At 41.4% G+C, this 21,683-nt stretch overlaps 1 protein-coding gene across 1 annotated transcript in view; it reads right to left on the bottom strand.

Moving 5' to 3' along the window:
• The window catches only part of sec24a (SEC24 homolog A, COPII coat complex component), a 38,538-nt gene that overhangs the window by 11,221 nt on the left and 5,634 nt on the right, over positions 1-21,683 (bottom strand). Inside the window, exons 3-18 of the mRNA XM_080435836.1 lie at positions 17,890-18,054; positions 16,810-16,872; positions 16,316-16,464; positions 15,166-15,353; positions 14,176-14,278; positions 11,147-11,273; positions 10,672-10,781; positions 10,188-10,300; positions 9,527-9,645; positions 7,936-7,991; positions 6,423-6,629; positions 5,259-5,382; positions 4,359-4,517; positions 4,098-4,271; positions 3,483-3,593; positions 1,542-1,717 (exon numbers count right to left, since the gene is read on the bottom strand). Coding sequence (XP_080291962.1) covers positions 1,542-1,717; positions 3,483-3,593; positions 4,098-4,271; positions 4,359-4,517; positions 5,259-5,382; positions 6,423-6,629; positions 7,936-7,991; positions 9,527-9,645; positions 10,188-10,300; positions 10,672-10,781; positions 11,147-11,273; positions 14,176-14,278; positions 15,166-15,353; positions 16,316-16,464; positions 16,810-16,872; positions 17,890-18,054 — 2,144 coding nt within the window. The remainder of the gene's footprint in view (positions 1-1,541; positions 1,718-3,482; positions 3,594-4,097; positions 4,272-4,358; positions 4,518-5,258; positions 5,383-6,422; positions 6,630-7,935; positions 7,992-9,526; positions 9,646-10,187; positions 10,301-10,671; positions 10,782-11,146; positions 11,274-14,175; positions 14,279-15,165; positions 15,354-16,315; positions 16,465-16,809; positions 16,873-17,889; positions 18,055-21,683) is intronic.

Genomic DNA, 21,683 nt, shown 5'->3' with positions numbered 1-21,683 from the left:
TGAGTCCCGAATGACCGCCAGAGCGCTCTGTTGCTCAGAATCCTCGTGTTCACGCGAGAAGATTTATTTATTTATTTTCCTGACCTACCAATGCGAAAACAAATGCTTTCATCATGTTTCTCCCTATAAACGTCACTTGTTTATAGTAACAGAGAAAGTTACGTTTTAAAAAGTTACGTTTAAAAAAATTAAAGAAATTCGAATGGGATTATAGAGGAGAACTGACAGCCCTAGTTGGTATACGTACTCGAACTGCGCATGCGCGAAGGGAACCATTCAGTGCTGAAGCACCGCCTCTGGCGGTCATTCGGGACTTATAGAACCGTAGTTACATTCGTAACTATCGTTTTACTGTGACAGCACAGTGAGGAGTAACAGCAAAATGAGGGTATCCAGGAGGGAGCCATGACAAACAACACAGATTCTTGAGCTGGAACTGAAATCTGTGACATTGTGGCCATGCAGATGATGCATAAACTGAACGATCGGGGCATGTTGCACTGGGAAGCTACGCGTTTAACCCAGCAGAGACTATGGAACATGCACATCTGATCCATTAACCACTTGAAGGAGTATTTCACCCCAAAGATGATTTTTTTTTGTTTTTGTCACATTCCTAAGCCAATAATTTGATGACCGGGTAATCGGTTAGTAGGAGACTCTTTGAGTCCCTTTGAGTCGACTCCAATTATTGGCTTAGGAAACAAAGACATCTCCATGAATTCAAGGCTTCATGGGGTGTGTAATTGATAGAAAATAAGTAGTTTTTTGGGTGAACTATTCCTTTAAAGGAGAGATCCACCCTTGAATCGTATTTGCTTTGATGTGTCGCTAAATCACTCACCAACATACCAGGGGCAGTTGATTTTTTTCATAGAAGCCCCTGTTGTCCATTGTGGAGACCCCTCCCACCGGCAGAATGGGAGTATGTGTAACAACGAAACTTGCCTATTTTAGCAGCTCCAAACTTCGTTTTTCTTTCACTAATCCCCTCTATGCAGTGTCCTGGCACTCTCACATGCACTGTTTGTCACTTATGAGAGGAGGGGGAGCGCTACACGCCAAATCTCGCGGGACGCGAGAATCTCGCAGGAGTTCACGCATCAGAGCCGTTCTGTACTAACGGCAGCTCAAGGGTGACAAACAGTGCATGTGAGAGTGCCAGGACACTGCATAGAGGGGATTAGTGAAAGAAAAACGAAGTTTGGAGCTGCTAAAATAGGCGAGTTTCGTTGTTACACATACTCCCATTCTGCCGGTGGGAGGGGTCTCCACAATGGACAACAGGGGCTTCTATGAAAAAAGTCAACTGCACCTGGTATGTTGGTGAGTGATTAGCTACACATCAAAGCAAATACCGTTCAAGAGTGGATCTCTCCTTTAAGCCCTATATACTTAATTATATGACGAATAGCAAAAATAGCCAATCTACAAGCTCGCAACGCACATTGAGAGCTTGTAGATCGTCTATTTTCGCAATTTATATGCCCAAAACAGAGACACAAGTGTTAATGTGGCTAATGTCCATGGCGTGTGCCTACCTGTTTGAGCATGGCCAGAAGGTAGAGCGGGAAGAGCCTGAGGCAGGCTGGGGCGAGGAGGCCTGGCTGCTGGATGGTCAGCACAGACGTGCGGTAGGAAGTCAGCGAGTCGATGGCCGCATTGGTCATCGCATCCCTGGCGTCGCTGAGGCTGGCCGACACCGAGCGGTCCACAGCTGAGAGGAGGAGGAAGAGAATAAATACACATTTAATAAAATAATACGTATAATAAATCTTTTCAAAGAAGTTCAAAAATGTTGAAAAATAAATTGTGAGCTTGTAGATTGGCTATTATTCTATTTTTGCACAACACTGTTGTGCAATGAAGTATAAATTAATGCCTAAGTGGTTAATCGAAAAAATGTATTAAAAGAAACACGGTTTAGGATACTTTGATCAATTGAAAAAGTAATCGATAGAATAATCGCTAAGGAAATAATAGATAGTTGCAGCCCTAATACACACGTGCACAGGAACATGTCAGAACCATGTTTCAGTGATGACAAAGAGCTTGTTATGGAAAGCGTAATACAGAGCTTATCTAATGGAAGTTAGTGTTGGTTCCACTTGTGTCCTGAACTAAATGTATAACATTCTTCAACATTACAAGCAGTCACCTGACCCGGAACAGTATATTACCGCAGTTGCCTGAAAGTACCCTGCCAGCCAGCAGCACAGGGGATAGATGTGCCATCATAAACAAATGCAGTTGCCAAGTAAAACGGAAAGCATTGCAAGGAAAATTTGGAGAATTCAATTCATCAGTTAAAGTGGTCTCTTGAGTAAAGGTCAATTTTCTAAATCATACATTTGTGAACGGTGGTGGACAGCATTCACACTCAGTGATTTAGATAAGCTATACAGCTATACAATTATTACCAGGTGCTCGAAGAGCGCCTGAGTCTACAAACAGTCTGACTAATAGTCATCATTCGACACCTATTCCTCATTGGCTGTCCTGGCTTTTCAAATGTTTTTTATTGAATTTGCACAGCTTATATTGCAAACAAAGACAGACAAACAACCCTCTCACCCAACACCTCCCATCAAGCATACATTAAAAGGTAGGGAATAAAAAAGGACAATGCAGGGGGTAAACAAAGTAAATAAAATAAATAAATTATATACAATTAAATCACTACACTTGAATATTGTTCTGTTTGTCAAGGTTTCTTTTTTTTCTCCTTTTGTCTGTCAAGGTTTCAAACCGGAAATCCCAAACTGCAGTGACTGATCCCCAAACCCAAGCAGGCTTCCCCTATCACTGCCACCTGTCAGTGCTCAAAGAGTGGATGAGAAGCCTGCCATGATAATGCCATCCTGACAGTCAAAAGACCTTCCAATACATGTTGTACTGTAAGGGGGAAGCAGTAAGCCCTGAGGGCTTTGTGTCAGTAGCCCCCATTTGATTGGTCAGGTTCCCAAACTTCCCAACAATTCAAAAGGCTTTGTTTTTAAACGTGCACACTTTGTTTGTGGTTGTCCGCATATAACCGTAGCCTAACTTCATATTCATACCACTTAACATTGGCATGCACATCACAAGACTTTAAGACAGTAGCACTGTGACTGTATACGAATGAAGCCACCTGCAAACTTAACTGGGGTTTATTTGTAGACTACAAAGCCACCTTTGAAGTTAATATAATAGATTTTGTGACCGCCAGTTAGGCAGATATTTGATACAAAGATAATCCAACAGGATTAAGTTAACGTTAAATAACAGTAAAACACTATTCATATGGTTATGCATGGTTTTGGTGGGGTTAATGTTATGTCAAGAAAGTTGCTATCGGGGTCAACTTCACATTTGTCCATTTGGTTGGTCTGGACTCGACCATCCAAGGCCGCTGACATTATAAGAGTTATTATATCGATATATTATCAAGCACTGACTCTTGGAAGAGACTTTATTTGCAGTGCATAAAGTGTGGTACATACCCATGCTCGAAAGCAGTCCAGTGATGGCTTGCACATCAGCTCCAGCGAAGATGTCCGACAGGGAGTTGACCACAGGCAGACACATGGTGTGAACGCGGATCCTTCTCTCTCCTTGGGGATGTGGAAACAGCCAAGTTAGGATGCATTAATTGATGAAGAAAATGTACTCAGGCTTTTCACACCTGGCTTGCAAAAGATCTCTATGCAGAATAGAACAGAATCAATAGACAAAGGCTAACTCTGAATCTAGTTTCATCACAATTATTCAGATTTCCTTACATTTCTATGATCCCAATGTATAAGACAATACACAAGTTCTCGTGTAGCTAGTCTTTGTGCTGGTAGTACAAGTCTAAAGCATCGAATAGACACGACAAGCTGACCAAGTTCAAATAAGAGAAAGGTGGTTGCAACAATTTGAACATCTAATTTATTCCTTTGTTACACAGAAAAGGCACAGCTGCTACTTCCAGATGAACAATCATTCTAAATTCAAATTGGTGTTGATAGGTTAGCTATATCTATGTATGTGTACACAAATATGTATATGTGTGTGCGTGCACGTGTACACGTGTGTGTGTGTGTGTGTGTGTGTGTGTGTGTGTGTGTGTGTACCTTTGCTGGAGGTGTAGAGCAGCGCTGCTTGGAAGGAGACCGACTGCATGTCTATCAGGTTCTCCTCGATGGACATCTGAACGGCGAAGCCTGCGTCTGGATTCACGTTGGGCAGAGACAGCAGGTCCGTGGAGCGCACAAAGAAGTTCCCGTGGAACGTGTGGATGGACAGGCCTGCACAGAGAAAGAGGATGTCAGAGCTCTCCCGTTTGGTCTACACACAAAAGGACAGACTCAGTTAACCTTTGGCACGCGGCTGACCTTTGGTGCATCGTATCCTCATGACGGCCTCGAAGCCGATCTTCCTGGTCAGGTATCTCTTCAGATCCTTCTGGAAGCGCTCCACCTGGGCGGGGGTGTGCTCGTGGTGGTAGGAGGGGTAGTAATACACACTTCCTGCAGAGTATCTGGATATACAACCTGTCGAATGAGAGGGAGAACAGACGACACAGGAATTAAGACACCTTCTTATGTTTCTCTCCAAATGATAAAAATAGATGTACACCCTATAACCCCCTCATTCACACTTCTCCCATAGCCCCCCCTCTCCTTCAACTCAACTTTGAGTTTATTGTCACATCACAAGGTGTAATCATTTTTTGCACAAGCTTATCAAAGTTGTATCAAAGTGTATTCAAGGTCATATGTACATAAAGTGACAACGCCCATGTAATGGTTTGTCATAAGACGGGGCAGCAGGGCCTGTTCAATGGAATATGTTATATAAAGACTGAGAATTATTTTCTTTCTTCTTTTTTTGTTGACTGAATGCCATCTTAAAATAGAAATCTGATCCACACACTTGCTTATCATATTTTCGGAAAATCCCATTGGTAAATCTTAGATCGCGTCATTTAAGAACTGTGTTCCAGAAATAAACAAAACACCCTGGCGATTTTCCTCATATGGATATTAAGCATCAACTGACGGTGAAAAAGTACTAACTTATACAAACACAGTTATCAAATGTAATACCTGAGAAAATTGCCAGCGTGGTTTGTTTATTTTTGAAACAAAGTTCTTATATGACGCGATCTAAGATTTGCCTATGGGAAGTCCAATACAAAAAATGACACCGTGAACCAGGTGTAGTGGGAGTGACGGCAAGACTTCGGTACTCAATTTGGGAAGTCCTAAATCCCCATCGATGTGAGGACTCACCTAGTGATGCCAGATCACAGTACTGCGCGCTGAGCAGGAACAGGTCCACAGCCACCTGCTGGCCAGAGCAGTCCAGGGCCAGTTTCTTATAGAAGTCTGTGGCCGGAGACAAGTGTTGGATGTCCTTTAAAAAAACAAAACACAACAGACAGGGAAACGAGGTCAACACTACTACAATAGACAGGGAAAGGAGGTCAAGTCACAGAGGCCTATTACAAGTAGCCTTGAGCACTCACAATGCACTTTAATGACCGATGCCACACACAGATAAAGCAGAATTTAAAAGTACACCCCACAGAGCCTTCTTTCATTTACACAATTTATAGTCTAACTAAATAATACACAGCCTCTAACACATTAATTCTTTTTTTTTATCACTTTCCAAATCCAGTCAAAGCCAGGATACAGAATCATTCAAGACTTCTGATAAATGTTACAACATTTGGGATTTCAGAGTAGCAGACCTTGTATATGTTGTCAAACTGTTTAAACTTAAGCCAGTAACGTACCACGACCTCAAAGGGTTATCTGAGGCTTCTAATGAACAATTAATTAAGTAGCCTGCTTACTAGCTAGTGCTCCAGAGTGGAGCATCTAACATTTAGAAAGCCACCACTTTAATTAAATATGACTAAAACTCACTCTCTCTCTCACACACACACAACCACACATACACTCAAGAAATGAATTGGAACAAGCCAAATGAGGCATAATGAAGCCTAATAAGCTAAGAGTAAGTGGATAACAATGAGCTTAATGAGAGCGTAATGAGAATACAAGAGGAAATGAGCAAATAGCTGCAGTTATTGTCTACAACAAGAGAGCAGCATGCATTACCAATTATAACACACTGACAAGCAATCTCTCATTTGAAGACAGGAATATTTTATCTAATCACTGACTGAATTCTAAGTCCTGTCCCTGTCACTCACCAAAGTGTGCCTGTGGCAATCATGAGGATTAACGGCCATTATGAGTCATGGCATAATATTTGCTGTTCCAAGTTCCACTTTATTATTTTTCAAAATCAACAGTCAAGCAAAAGAAAACCTGCTGAAAAACCTCAGCCTTGTTGTTCATTTGCTTTATACTTGAAATTGAGATTAATCTATGGCAGCCATCAATGAGAAAAGTAACTCTCCTATCCTACCCAGGGCCCCTTACCTTGGCAGATGCCCGCAGGTTAGGATCTTCCCTGGACTTGAGGGTCCCCACCCCGAGGTTGGGCAGCTGCGTCTGAAAGATGGACATGCGACCTCCTGTGGGCGACACCAACTTGAAGGCTGCCTGCAGGGCCGGACCCAGTGCCGACTGGGTCTCCATGGTTTTCTCAAATATTTGGGGCAGGCTTTTCAGTAGGTCCTGCACGAGCTGGAGAAACACAAAGTGGGAAAGTCCATCAATGATCCTCCTGTCAGCTCCTCTCACTCTCTCTGGTTCATTTGGTTTAATTTCTCTCAGAGATAAATGAACACTGAGGACATTACTGTGCAGTGTATCTTAGAAATGTAAAGGGGGACATGTTTAACAATGGCCCCCAACATCTTAAAGTGCTCCTGAAATCAAAGGCAGAGGAGTGAAACAATTGTACATGTACTAGTTTATGTTGCATCGCTGGACTAATTTATATTTGCAGCTGCACTCCCCCACCCCCCCACAAAAGTGTGACCAAACCACACACCCTGCAATCATCATTTTCTATGAACAACATAAACCTTATTATATTACATGGTCCATCTATAAGGCTTGGGCTGGACATATACAATATGTGTAATACTAAATTAAATTTGTAAAGAAGACCAGAAGGCCATTGTCCAGCATTCACTGGAAAATGGCAACTCATGTTACCATGGTTCAATAATCAAATCAGTCTGTAATATACTGTACACAGAGCCATGCACCACGTCCCAGATTCATCTATTTTAACCACTTTCAACCTGGAATCCTTGTTTTAGGCATGTCATTATAGGCTAGAATAAATAAATAAAATAAATCTAAAATGTACAAAACATATAAAAAGGCATTGCAACACATTGTGAGCTTGTAGATCGGCTATAACAAAGTAATAAGGCTTAAGTGGATAAGGTGGCTGATGATCACCCTCATGCACAGGATAATTACACTATAGCTTAATTTAAGGGCTATCCACGCCAAGCACTATAACTATATTGTTTAAAAAAAAATCATTCTAACTCAAGAGGATGGCACACCACTACACTACACCAACTACAATGCAGACAGTGGTAAACAATATAGTCATAGTTAGTCCTTCAGTGCCAATGAAATAAAAAAATAATTGCGAACTGTGCCAGAAATTTTTCAATTTTCTTATATTTTTTTCAAGTAGTCACAGAATATTTATCTCCAGTATAATCGGACCTTAAATGTCGTTGACATTAATTGTCTGCCTTTTGAAAATATCTTAATAACATTGAATAATACATAGTAAAAAAAAAAGGGCTCAGGAGCCGAGAGATACAGCCTTTTTCAGTAATAAGTTAAACAAGAAGTGAATGGAGTAGCAAATCTTCAAATGGTGATATCTTGGGTTCTGAACGTTTTTTCCCCCCCAAAAAAAAACAAACACGCCAAACACGTCATTGGCACGTTGTGCCATTGCGGTAAAACACGTGAAACACGTCAATGGCACTCAATGAGTTAAGGACGGGTCCCTCACCTCTTTGCATTCATTGAGGTTGACTAGAAGGCTGTCTGGTGTAGGTAAAAATATTTCTGTGGAGGAAGAAGAAAAGACCAGTCAGGCTATATCTGTTCACACTACAGCATATAGAACCTCTTGAATACAACCACATTTATGGGAGATTAATCAAAACAAATAGATCGACATTTATGGGAAATTAATCAAAAACAAATAGATCCATATTTATGGGAGATTAAGCAAAACAAATACATCCACTTTTAAGGGATATTTAAACAATGAAGCTGACATGAAGTCACATGTGCCAGAGCACTGGCTCTCAAAGTGGGGTCTTGGGACCCCCCAGGTGTCATTGAGGGTGTTTCAGGGGGTCCCCAGCTCAATTATTGACAGTTTGGAACTGAATGAACCCTTGCAGATCTGTAACTCAGAGAATATACAAATAGAACCAAATGGATCCTCACAGGTCCTCTTGGTTCCATTTGTACACACTCAGGGTTATGGGGGGTCCATGGAATTTAAAAGTTTGACAACCACTATGCTACAGACAGAAAGATAGTAGTTGTGGAAGCTGCTGCGCATAATGCTACTAAATTCAGTAAGAAAAAAAAAGGGGGGGGGGGGGTCTACTGTGACTGCTGGCACTACTAGTACTCAATATCAAATAATTCAGTTTGACCAGTGTTTTGGATATTTCACATTTGTGAAACTTTTAATTGAAAGCCTGGAAGTAGGCCACTTTCTGAATGTCTGATGTATCCAGATGTTTGAAGTGCACATCAGCATGCGGCTCGAGTGGAACAGCTTTGATGTCGGGTAACGTTCACATTCCCACATTGTTATTTATTTATTTAGAACATTATTTAGAACATTTTTGTTGAACATTATTATTGTCGCTCGGGAATCCTACTATAAATTCACAAAATGTGTGTGTGTGTCTATGTACTCTATATGACCGTCCCGGGCATAACTTGTACGACCGATTGACCTCAAACTCAAACCGGCACTGCACCCCGGGGGTGTGCAGTGCCGAGTAAGAATTCAGTCGGACCAACAGTTGTCAAAAACTGAAAAACCATGGATGTCTGTCTGTCCGTTCTTTTCGGGGCACACTTTTGATTTTGGAAATTTTGAAGTTGAGTGATGAGCATCACTGCAAGCCATTCAGTTGTTGTTTTTACCTGCTCTTAAGGTACCAAAATTGATCTAACGTGAATAGGTACTGTAGGTACTAGGCACAATTATTACATAATTGTCTAATCGCAATTATTTTCTGCTATTTTCACATGTATACAATTATTAAATATGTCAATAATTTCTTTGTATATTTAAGTTATTTGTCATATCTGCCCAGTGCAATTTTTGATTACGAAGCCTAAAAGGCAAACAGAAGTTAAAAAGTATTCATAATGTTCCGATGTTCAATGCCAAACACACAAGTAAATCTTTAATCGCAATTATTTGAGTGAATTAATAGTCAACTTAAATTGTGTAATTGTGACAGCCCTAGTAGGTACAAGGTAATTTGGGCGGTACCCTTAAAAGCACAGAGTTCCGTACACAACCCTAATGATGAGGACAACGTGCTCGCCATCGACCTGCCTCTCACCTTCAATGTCAGACACGATGAGCATCTGTGGTTGAGACAGGCCCTCCTGGAGGTTGTAGAAGTGGATGGTGCTGTCAAACGTGATGAAGCCTACCTTTGTCCGCGAGTCTCCAGGGAGCCTAGAGCAGACGAGAAGAGCGAGACAGATAAAAGAGGTGTGTGCACTGTGCACTAACAAATACGTTTTGTATTACCACAACTGTCAGGACAGACAACAAGAAATTCTGCCTTATTTCCTATCAATTACACACCCCATGAAGCCTTGAATTCATGACTTTTTTTCTTTTTTCATTCCTAAGCCAATAATTTGATGACCGGGTCATCGGTCAATAGGAGACTCAGTAGACTCCCCAGAGACTCTGCCAGTCATCAAATTATTACATTTTCTTCTGGCAGCAGTGACCATTTGTTGTTGCATACACAGACCAACAGTTTCAATAAATGCATGCAGGCCTATGAACAGTGGCATATCTGTATTATGCATAATGAAGTGACATTGTGATAAAAGCCAGGATTCTACATAAGTGTAAACCCTAGTTTAATAACACAAGACAGAGGAAATGAAATATGGTCAAACTAGGTCTTCTGCACTGGCAGGTGTCTCACTCTCATCACATACACATGTATAACAAAGTGAGATGCATACGAAGGATGGACATACGAGTTTAAGTTGTCCAGCAATGACTGGCAGACCACGTCCAGGTAGCCCGTCTCCACTGCATTATGGGATACGTCGAGAACAAACAGGTAAACAGCAGGCTGTGGCGGTCGCAGCTGTGGAACAGATGTTCATAGAGTTAAGTCAAACAAACACACGAGAGAACTTCCTGTGTGGTTTTGACAGTATTGATGCATGCAAAAAAACGTTTAAGTCTTACAGAGGAGGGGTGTGTGTGTGTGTGTGTGTGTGTGTGTGTGTGTGTGTGTGTGTGTGTGTGTGTGTGTGTGTGTGTGTTTAAAAAAAAAACACAATCATGCACTATGCCACATATACCACTCGGTAAACCATGATATAGAAACAAATAATGTATTTTCATCATAAACAATATGATGCAAGATCTCAAAAATCATAGCAACAAAACAAGCCCAGTTCCGTTTCTGTCTATAACTCTGTATGCAACAAGAACAGGCAAGCAAAACCATACCATATATTCTGAGGGAGCGATGAACTCGATGGTGGCGTTCAGGACCTCAGGTCTTTTGTGTGGTTCTCCATATTGCCTACTAACTGGGTTGTACATGAACTCCTCAGGTACTGCAGCCAGACAAACAGACAAATTGCGTTGAGGTCAGTGTCCCAGTCGTAAAATGTTACATAGGTTGAATGCTGCATCATGCATGGATATAGCACAGTACAACGGTAAAATTGTGTGAGCCAACAGCCATTCTTGAGATAATACTATTAGCCTAACCAACCAGCTTGTAGAACTTAATATGATTTCTTTTATCAGCTAAAGCCATTTTCATCCATAATGCACAATGTGGAAGAGGCATAAAAACAAAACTCAAACTAGCACAATTTCTTTTAGAATAAGTAAGTATTTGTGACATGCGTTCTCTTTTCTTTAGAAATTGAATTAGTAATAATGCATTAGAAACACAACACTCATTTGATATTACCATCGTTGACCCGGAAGCAAAGGTTACATTTCCACCTCCTTTGGTCTAGGAAGGTGACAAAAGGGTTGATGTAGGTTCTGCAGGAACGACACCTGACTATTGTGCTGGACGTCACCACAGGAAGTTGCTGCCGGGACAAAAAAAAAAGCATTTGGTCATAAATCTCAGAAGGCAAAATTAATTTCGCTCAAATCATCAGAAATGGCAATACTGGTTGTGCATCGTCTCTATTCTTGAATAACACAGGAATGAGTAAGTCATCATTCTGACAGTGGAATTTTCCTTGAGGCACGTCCTTAGTCAAGTACTGTATTATGTTTAGCAAAGAGACTAAATGTAAGCTTAGCCTAAAGGGTGTACTACAGTGGTTCTCAGACCATGTGCCGAGGTACACTTTATTAATTTAAATTAGCCAAATACAGATACATTTGGTGGTCCTTGACAGTGTTGTTTTCGTCAACGATGACGAAGACGATATGATTTCGTCAACGCCCCTTTTTTTCATGACGACAACGTAACGTTGACGTGCTAAACATAGCTCTTTAATGACTAAAATATGACGAGACGAATGTGTGTTTTCGTCGACGAGACGACGACGAGACGAAAATGTTATTGGGTGGGACGTTCAAGACGAAAATGTTATTGGGTGGGACGTTCAAAATGCATTGAAGAGATCAAAATATAGCGATATTATTTCAATGGGGGAATAGTAGCCAATCACACGGAGGATTCTAGGATACATAGCAACATCCGGCTCTGTGATTGGCTGGGAGCCTGGGATACCGGAACGGTCTTTTCAGTGTTGCCATGTTTTTCTATTATAAGTTTCCACCAAGAACTTTATTTGAAAATAGCAGATCTACAAACTCACAACGTGTCGCCCTTGATGCGACACGTTGTGAGCTTGTAGATCTGCTATTTTCAAATAACCGATGTATACAGTAGTAGTAGGTTTAAGTACTAAGTTGTAAGTGCTCATGTGGCCCATAGTCGCTTCTTTTGGGCTGGTTTTCCTAGACCTGGTTGCTTGTTTCTTTCACAGAATCTGGCAGCAACACTGATACCGGCTTCACGTGTAGTTGTTGTTGTTGTTATGAACGTGAAGACGCGAGTTGCCTAGCTGCCTTAAGTTATGATAGTGGGCATGTTATTAGGTTTTAATGGGTTAGGTGGTCTGAAAAGAAGAATGGATATATTATGGACATACATACTACTTTACAATCCATCTGAAAGGAAACCTAATGAACCTAACGGGAGAGGGAGATAAGAGACACCTACTATTTTTGCAACGGTAAGCTAACGGCAGTCCATTTACTGACATAATAAGTCAATGTTACTCGACAATTGGCCCGTGGTAATGTTTTTCCTACTTCCTAAAAGTTTTCCATAACATCTGACGCTAGCTTCAGGCTAAAGCTGGCGTGCTTAAGCCAGTGGTTCTCAAACTGTTTCATGTTAAGGACCCCCAAATTGACACTTATTAGCCCTTAGGACCCCCATTTGAAAAGACATGCCACGGACCCCCTCATAAGAGATGATTTTTACAGCTCTAGCAGTCAATTGTCAACCATTTTAATTGAAGGACCCCCAGTTTGGCATGCATAAGGCTACGGACCCCTATTTTATGGCATTTCTATCTCTGGGACCCCAATTCATATTGTAAAATCAATGTTCATTTAACACTGAGAGTGTACAAATGGAAACCTGTTAGGGTCCATTTGGTTCCATTTGTACACTCTCAGAGTTACAGACCCATAAGGGTCCATTTGGTTCCTAACTATCCATCATTTAGCTGGGGACCCCCTGGAACTCCCTCAAGGACCCCTGGGGGTCCCCGGACCCCACTTTGAGAACCAATGGCTTAAGCTAAGTTGGATTGTTTAGCCTTGTATCAAGGCTATGGATTGTTATGAGTAAAACATGCAGGCTTTTTTGGCTGGACAGGGGCAAGTGAAAGCAAGTGAAAAAAGGGGTACGTCAGTGACGTAGGGGTTCAATGGTTGTTTGCATCGTGCCTATGACTGTGACGTGACGAGTAAATCCTTGGAACTCAACAGTACAGTAACTTAATATACCTAGTTCTTACATACACTATGTACAGTACAGTACATGTACATTCTAATTTTTCCATTGCTTAGAAAGAGGGTACCATGTGGTTATTAAGCTATTAAGACGTTTTTCTTTCAACTGCATGAGTTTAAGTGCCAGTTTAGTGCTACCATAATGTACACAACTGTCAAAAATACAAAATTTTTAGTAGGAATATATTTGCCTCCTGTGTGAATTGTGCATATGAATAGGATGGGGCAAGTGTACGCTACTGTATTTTAACATCAGTCATAATGGTGGTACTTGGAGAGACAAATATTTTCTGGGTGGTACTGGTAAAAAAAAAAGTTGATAATGAGAACCTGATCTAGGCTATTCTATTTTCCGAACATGCAGTATTATGTGTGAATTACAGTATGTGTTGTAACACAGTACATGTTGTATCCTATTGTGTTATCCCCTAAAAAATTGGATATATTTTATGATAATACTGTTAGCAGTCATATCTTAAATACAATATGTATATTGACCTAATTAAATTAGTTTAAATACATTATTTTATTGTATTTGTTTGACTAAAACCAATGACTAAAACTAGACTAAACCCATTTGAGTTTTCGTCGACTAAAACTAGACTAAAACCATTTGAGTTTTCGTCGACTAAAACTAGACTTAAACCTTTTTGAGTTTTCGTCGACTAAAACTAGACTAGAACAATTTGAGTTTTTGTCGACTAAAACTAGACTAAAACTATCAAGGATAGAAATGACTAAAATGTGACTAAAACTAACAAGCATTTCGTCCAAAAGACTAAGACTAAGACTAAATCTAAAATGCCTGCCAAAAACAACACTGGTCCTTGACATGAAAAGGTTTGAGAACCTCTGCTGTACAGTACAGAGTGTGCGTGGTGGTGTTACCGAGGTCTTTGAAAGGGTGTAGCAGCAGTACAGTGTGTGCGTGGTGGTGGTGTCACCTACCGAGAGGTCTTTGAAAGGGTGTAGCAGCAGGCCCAGGGGCAGCTTGGCTTTGTTGAGCAGAGACTGAGTCTGAGGTATGCTGGTCAGCGTGCAGCGACACACCCTGGAGAGACAAAGAGCAGAGTGCGTCAGTGTGGTGCATGAAACCTTGCCAGCTGTTTGTCTCCATCTTTGACACCCACAACACCAGAGGGAGCAACCACAACATGGTACCCCCTCAAATTTAGAACAAACATGGGAAAATTCCCATTCTACTACTCTGCCACCACAATGTCGAATGCCCCGACACCATCCATTACAAGATGTGAATCACTGGTTTCTTTCTAAACTGGTCTGAAAAAACATCTATCAGGAGACCACAAGAGGTAGATTTTATTTCCCAACGAAAGGAGGCACCATTCACTGCAGCCGTTTTTCACTTTGTACATATAGTTATTTGTATTTGATGACATATATTAATGTGTTAATAAGTCATGTTGAGGAATTCAATACATAGGACCACAATGGAAACAAGTCCCCAGCACTTTTTTGTGTTATCTTTTTAGCCTAAATGTCATTTCTGACTAATAAACTATTCCGAGGCAAAGTCCTGTAGTATTGTCTCTGCGAGTCAAACCGTAGGCATTTTCAATCTGGAGTCCCTATTTTGGGCATGTCATTAGGCTTTTTTAACACACATTTTTTTTAAATGTTTGTCTATATTGTCATGCCCAAAACAGAAACACAAGGCTTGCGACAAAGTGACAGATCTACAATCTAATACTTTTAGTCTTTTTGGGCATGTGACCCCGTACACAATGGATGTAAGTAAATTCATGGTGTTTGCAGCATAAAGAAATGTTTTATGCTTTGTCAATCGAAAAACTGAAAAGAAAGCCTTGTTAAGAACCCAAGCATCCTGTATTCAATTTGGGGGTACATGGCACGCAAAAGTTTGAGAACTACTGATTCAAAAGGCATTTGTAGAGCCGGCCTCGGGTCTAAACATACTCTGGGTTGCAGTTGATCTTCTGCAGGTCTTGGGGTAGGCAGGGCGTAGGAGCAGGGACAGGGCCCGGGGGGAGCAGGTTCCTCTCCTGGAGCAGGTTGACTACTCTCAGGGACTCTGGGGTGCTGGACTGGAGGCTCAGCCCAGCCAGGGACGGGCTCAGCTGAGCTGGCCCAGGGCCGCCCGGTGGCTAAAAAGGAGAGACGACCACACAACATGAGAATGAATACATACAACCCACTGCGTCTACGGCAGCTCCCAGTTGGCCAAGAAGGCTGGGCTGCAATGACATAACATAGAAACCGTTCACCTGCCGCAATAGCTGTGTACAAACATAGTTAAGATACCATAGACACATGGACAGGGTAAAGGCATCATTTGGCTTACTGGAATCCAACACCATCGTCATATTGCACAATTAACAACTGCCTCTCTTGTCTTCGGTATTGCTTACATACAGTATATTCCATTTGGTCAATACTTTCATCTAACAAGCTTTATACGTGCTAGCATCAATGGCCAAGTAAAAAATTATGAATTAGGACTATTACAGAAAGAAATAGTCTCAAAATAACTTTTTAACTTGATCAAGTACCTTCAACATATTTTAGGCAAAATATTAAAAAAATTGTCCCCAAAAAAGCTACAGTTTTAAATAGCAATTATAAAAGCTCACAGTCACAACGTGTTTCAATGTGAAGTGTTGTGATGTGAGCTTGTAGATCATCACGATCATCAGCTTGTAGATTGTGCTTGTTCCCATCATCGTATGACAAAGTATTAAATAGGGCCTAAGTAGTCAAGAAATATTACAAAAAACACTTAAAATATTACATTCTTACTTCATTAAAACTATACAGTGTCATTGTAATTCTAACCAGGCACCCAAACAGCCTTTTATTGCTTACTATTATGCAAATGGTTTAAAAAAATGCAAAAGCGTACTAGAAGTAAAGGGGGGGACGGACTGTGTATGCAAAATTTACAATGACAATGTAGCCCTTTAGTACACAGTAGACTCTTATCCAGAGCGACAAATCAGAGTAAATGGAATGAACTCTAGTCAACAAACCACAGGGTAAACAGTCACATAAGCAGAGTCAGGAAAACACTGTAGTGCTTCAATCAAACTATTCCTGTCATCTGTCTCACCTGTTGGTAGGGCTGAGGCTGTGTGAAGGGCTGTGCTGCAGGTGGCATGGGAGAAGCGTTGGGGGGCGCCGAGGTGTTCTGGTACCCGGGAGGAAGGGACGGGTAGTGGCCCAGGTGTCGACCTGGGGGTCCCGGCTGGGGTGGGCCGGCTGGAAAACAGAGGAACGTAGAGAGACACAATTTGTTCAGGCTGACAGTTTGTTTGGGTTTTTTGTAGAAAACCTACCGCTGCATTATTAGGATAATACTTTGCATAAAAGCAGTCAAATTAACCACTTTCAACCTGGCATCCCTATTTTGGGCATGTCATCCACAGGCGAAAACATTTTCAAAAATATTTTAAATCTTTTAAATGTCATAAAATGTCAAAAACAGCAGATCTAAGAGCTCACAATGCTCTGTGCATTGAGACATGTTGTGATCTTGTAGATCGGCCATTTGTGCACATTTTTGAATATAGGGCTAAAGTGGTTAACAACAAAAACCAAACCTACCCAATTTGTTGTCCATGTGATTGAAGCTGTTTGGGGGTTGTGGTCCATTGCCAGCCACAAGTCCTGTTTGAGTGCAAACACCAGAGTTAGTAAGTGTGAATAATGTCAGTGACACAACCGGTTACACTGCCTCCGGCAGCTTCTTGTACACAAGATCAAAGAGAAATGAAAATGGATGTGTGTAACACTTCTGAGAACTAGTAGCTTATTATACATAAGCTACTACTAACTAGATATACACAAACAGGGCTGTAAAGAAATGAGCTAGATGATAATGGAGCTACTATTAAATGCACTATCAACGAAAACGACAGGAAAAGATGGAGACGGACAAAAAGCAACGATGACAGACGATGGAACTTGCCTGTATGGTGAAACGGCTTATCTAGGCAGCATCTAATCTATCAAGTTCGTTAACGGTTATAAAAGTATACAGCCTAAAATGACGTGTTGAAACTAAACAAATAATGATTAGCCACAATCAACAGAAGTATTAGGGATGCACCAACACTGACGGGGCAATACCTCGGTAAAACAGGACCGTTTGTCATTTTTGTTGGATTAGTTGAGTAAAATGCAACAGAAGAGAAATTCACAATGGCCGAATCACTTTAAAAAAGCTTAATGATGGGTGCTGGTGCATCCTTACATACAACAAGTAAAAACAGCACAAGACAAGAAGGACAACACTAACATTAACGTCTACCACAACACGTAGCTACTAGTAATAGACGTGATCACACCTGGACATTCAATATCCCCTTCCTGGGTTTCGGGCTCAGCAGGGGACTGAATGCTGTTAGCAGCACCCCCATACTGAGCTAGCATGGAGAGATGGGAGGGGAGGGGACAAGTCAGACAATCAGACATACTGTCCACCTGACTCCAAACTGACACAATATCGGTAGGATCCCAATTGTTAGTATTCCTTTGGCTTCGTCTTTAACCGTATCACTGTACAAATCAGCATCAGCACAAATCCACACACAATGCAATTTTGTACCTCCATCATTCCAAATCATAACACCAAAGCCACGGCAAGAAAATGGATGCAAAAAAGGCACACTTTCAGAGACTTACCATCAACCTTGTGGGGCGGAGGTGTGGCATTGCCCATTGGGGGTCCAGTGGGAGGTGGGGTGGATTTCATGGTTGGTGGGGGCCCAGTGGGTGGGGGTCCGTAGGAAGGCCTGCCTGGCTGGTAAGTGTGAGGGGCCATGGGATTCATTGGTGGGGGAATGGTGCCTAGGAAATGACCAAACAAAACATTACAATGACATTTTGTGCAATGAAAGCTTAAAACTAGGCACAGGACAGTCTGATCGGTAAAAGGCGTTCACCAGCTGCTTACGCATGCAATTATTGTGTTCACGGCCATCAGCATCGCCATCGTTCCAAAAGCGAGTCATAAGTTCAATAATATAGTGGTGCTACATGACCGTGTCTATGTTCAGAGTATTTCTCATGAAGCCTTCTTGCACGTTGCTTCAGTGCGCTGCTGTATTCTCAACTCCAGCTCCATCTGCATGTCTCGCTGTTTGATCACTTTGCTAGTCTGCCATCACCCCTCATCTCTGTTCACCCCACTTACAGTATGTGTCACTATACCCTGCGGCAACAAGTGTCATCGGGTGTCAGCAAGTTATGCTGCTATGGATGGAATGCACTTCTTTATCTTCGCCTATGGACTAGGACTGTGCAATTAACCAAAACAATATTGTAATATTTAAAATACAATAACCAATGTACGTTATTATTGGTTAATAGAGAAGCAGTTTTTTAATTTCTCTCTTATATAGTATATCAACAAATCAAAAAAAAAAGTTAATCTAATCGATTAAATCAATTACTTTGATTAACCACTTAACCCTGTATTTATCATACTTCATTGCACAACGGTGGCGTACAAAAATTTTGCAAATAGCCCATCTACAACCGCGTCGCATCGCGACACGTTGTGAGCTTGTAGATCTGCCATTTTCACTATTTTTCATTCATCTTTATCGAGGCAAAGGTTTGAAATGATGGTGATAATTGATTTGAAGTCATATCACCCAGCCATGCCATGGACACAATAGCATGCCAACTAAGCTTACTGGACTCAATGTTTGCTACTGTCAAGGTGAGTGCATTATGCAGTGTGTGGTGACTGGTGAGACCATGGACTTGGCAGCTGCTCAGCACTCACAGTGTTTGCCTGGGATTGAAGCAACTATTTACTGCAACCAAGCAGGACAGGTTGGAACTGTTCTTTATAAGAATTCTGCCCTCATCTGGCATGGTGCAGCCCACTGCTGGGGCAGCGCCTAAACATAGAAGTAAGGTAGCAAATGATTGAACGCCTGTCTTTTAAAAAGGGAAGACAGAGAAGAACCAATGGCTCTCTCACCGAGCTTATGTCAGCAGTCAAGCAATTTGAAACATTTTCTAGAAACACCAAGCCTACCCAGACTGACTTTACTGATGAGCCTCCAGCAGGCAATGACCACGAAGCCTTATGCTGGGCAGAATACACATGAAGATTTAAAACCCTGATCATAACCCGATTTGGCCAGGACAACTGATATTCAAGATCTGCACTGGTCTGCACAAATTAGGGCAAGTCACCATGGCAGCCAGGACATTATCGTGTAGTATGTGGAGGTTTGGGATCTCGATCAACCCTCATACCACTCGGTGCAGTCACGATTATTACATGAAACATGTCTTTTTATTACCGGATAAATCTGAACATGGCAGATCCTGTAGTCTGTGATGGAGCGTACTTGTCAACAGCTTTAAACATCATTAAATGTGTGGTGTCAAGGCTTTTTCACAGAATTAAATGTTTTCTAGTGTGTTTCAAGGCTTTAGAGGATGCGGGTTGTATGCCTTACAGCAGAGTTTCTGCAATGTTGGCAATGTAGGTATTATAGCTTATTCTACATCTGGTACACTGTTAAGCCTAAGACCGTCAGCTGTAATGTATGCCTAAAATGTTAAAATGTAATTTCAGTGTGACCTACACTGACTGGACCCAAGGGTAAAATTGCCTTTAAGATATGAGCTGACCAGCTCAGCAACATTAAGCTTAACCACTTATACCCTACACTTCGTTGACCAGGGTCACCCCCAGATAAGTGTGTCAACCACATGAACATGATGTCCCCCGGTTCGATTCCAGCTGGAGACCTGGGTGTCATGTCTTTCCACCTCTCTGCCCTTGCTTTCCTGTCTCTCAAAATCATGCAAATTATGCAAACGCGGATACTAGTTCTACAAATGCCGTCCAATATAATTGACTAGTGAAAGACATATCGTCGCTGTCGAGAGCTCTCTCTTTCTCTGAGCTACCGCTGTAATTTAGTGTCAATGCTGTATTCGTTTAGCCATGATATCCTATCAAAGCCTACACAAATTAACACAGCTACTGCTGGACAAAACGTCCAATACAATTAAACAGTACAAACTAGACAAATTTCACTCTCTGGTGTACTCTCTCAAGACAAGTATTCACATATTTTACTACTACATAAAAAACAGACATCATTGTAACCTATATAACTGCCACAAAATCATGCACACTGTCAGAATTAAAGCATACACGCCTTTTTGACATGTGGGTGATTTTTCACTATTGCTATTCATGATTAAGTCTGATGCGTCTCAAAACACATCTGACAACAGGAAATTACACAAAACTTATCACACTTCATCAAAATGCAATTCAGATGTTGTCACCTAGATTTTGTAACTTAGGTCCATTGTACCATAATCCATAAGGCCACTTTATTAGGTACACACCTATTGAGTATCAGGCAGGTGTCATCATCCAGTCACCGCTCTCATTAAGAGGGACTGGGTGTTGGGTTTATTCAGTCGCAGTAAACTCTACACACTGTACAGCACTGATTATCAACCTTTTTAATTTCAAGGAAGTTTGACATGCATACGCCACAGACCTCCATTCCATTCCCCCCCCTCCCCTCAATCTCTGGGACGCACATCTACACTGTAAAAGACAGTGTTCATTTAACTCTGAGAGTTTAGTGTACCGACAGAACTAAATGGACCCTTGGTCTTTTCCCCTTAGTTCCAATTGTACAATCTATGAGTTATACAGACTTGAGACTTGGTTCATAACTATCAATCATTTAGCTGGGGAATCCCTGGAATCCCCACATTGAAGAACAAGTGCTGTACAGGAGGGTAGCTCTTTCAGAGATGCTGGAACCACCCCGTCTAGCACTAACAATCATACCATGTTCAAAGTCACTTAGATCACGTCACCTGCTCGGTGCTCATTGTGATGTATGGTGGAACTGAAACTGTACCTCTTAGCCGCATACGATACTTTATATACAGCTCCCTCACTTTCTGTACGGAGGAGTAGGTTGTTTGCATTAATCAACTGGTGTACCTAATTAAAGTGGCTATGAGTGTACATATGCATGGGACTGAGAGGGGGGTATAAGCATAGGACACAATGACCTAAAGTTTCCTAAACTATGAAATGTAGGTGAGAACACCAACATCAGAACAGATGAAGTGTTGTACATTTTGTGTGATTTCCAGGTGTTTAAGAAGTGTTTTGAGAGGTATCAGGAGTCAATAACAATCACGAATAGGTCGATATATCTCAATAACATATCAAAAATGTGTTTCAAGGAATTAAATCATCTAAAAGTAATAGTGCCAAAGGACCCACATGTTAAAAAGGCTGGTAGCCTCTGTAAATTAACACTGAGGATTTTACAGTGTACATAAAGCAGAAAAGCACAGTGAAATTCCTGTAGTGTTGTAATGTAATGTTGGGTACAACTAGAAAGCCTGGGAGGGACATCCAACCTGGTCAATATGTGGAAACAGGGGACAATGTCCAGCTCCAACGTCAG

This window comes from Gymnoscopelus braueri (genome assembly GCF_963280865.1).
Source record: "Gymnoscopelus braueri genome assembly, chromosome: 8".
In the NCBI taxonomy this organism is placed as follows: Eukaryota; Metazoa; Chordata; class Actinopteri; order Myctophiformes; family Myctophidae; genus Gymnoscopelus; species Gymnoscopelus braueri.
This window is presented reverse-complemented; position numbering and strand designations above follow the sequence as displayed.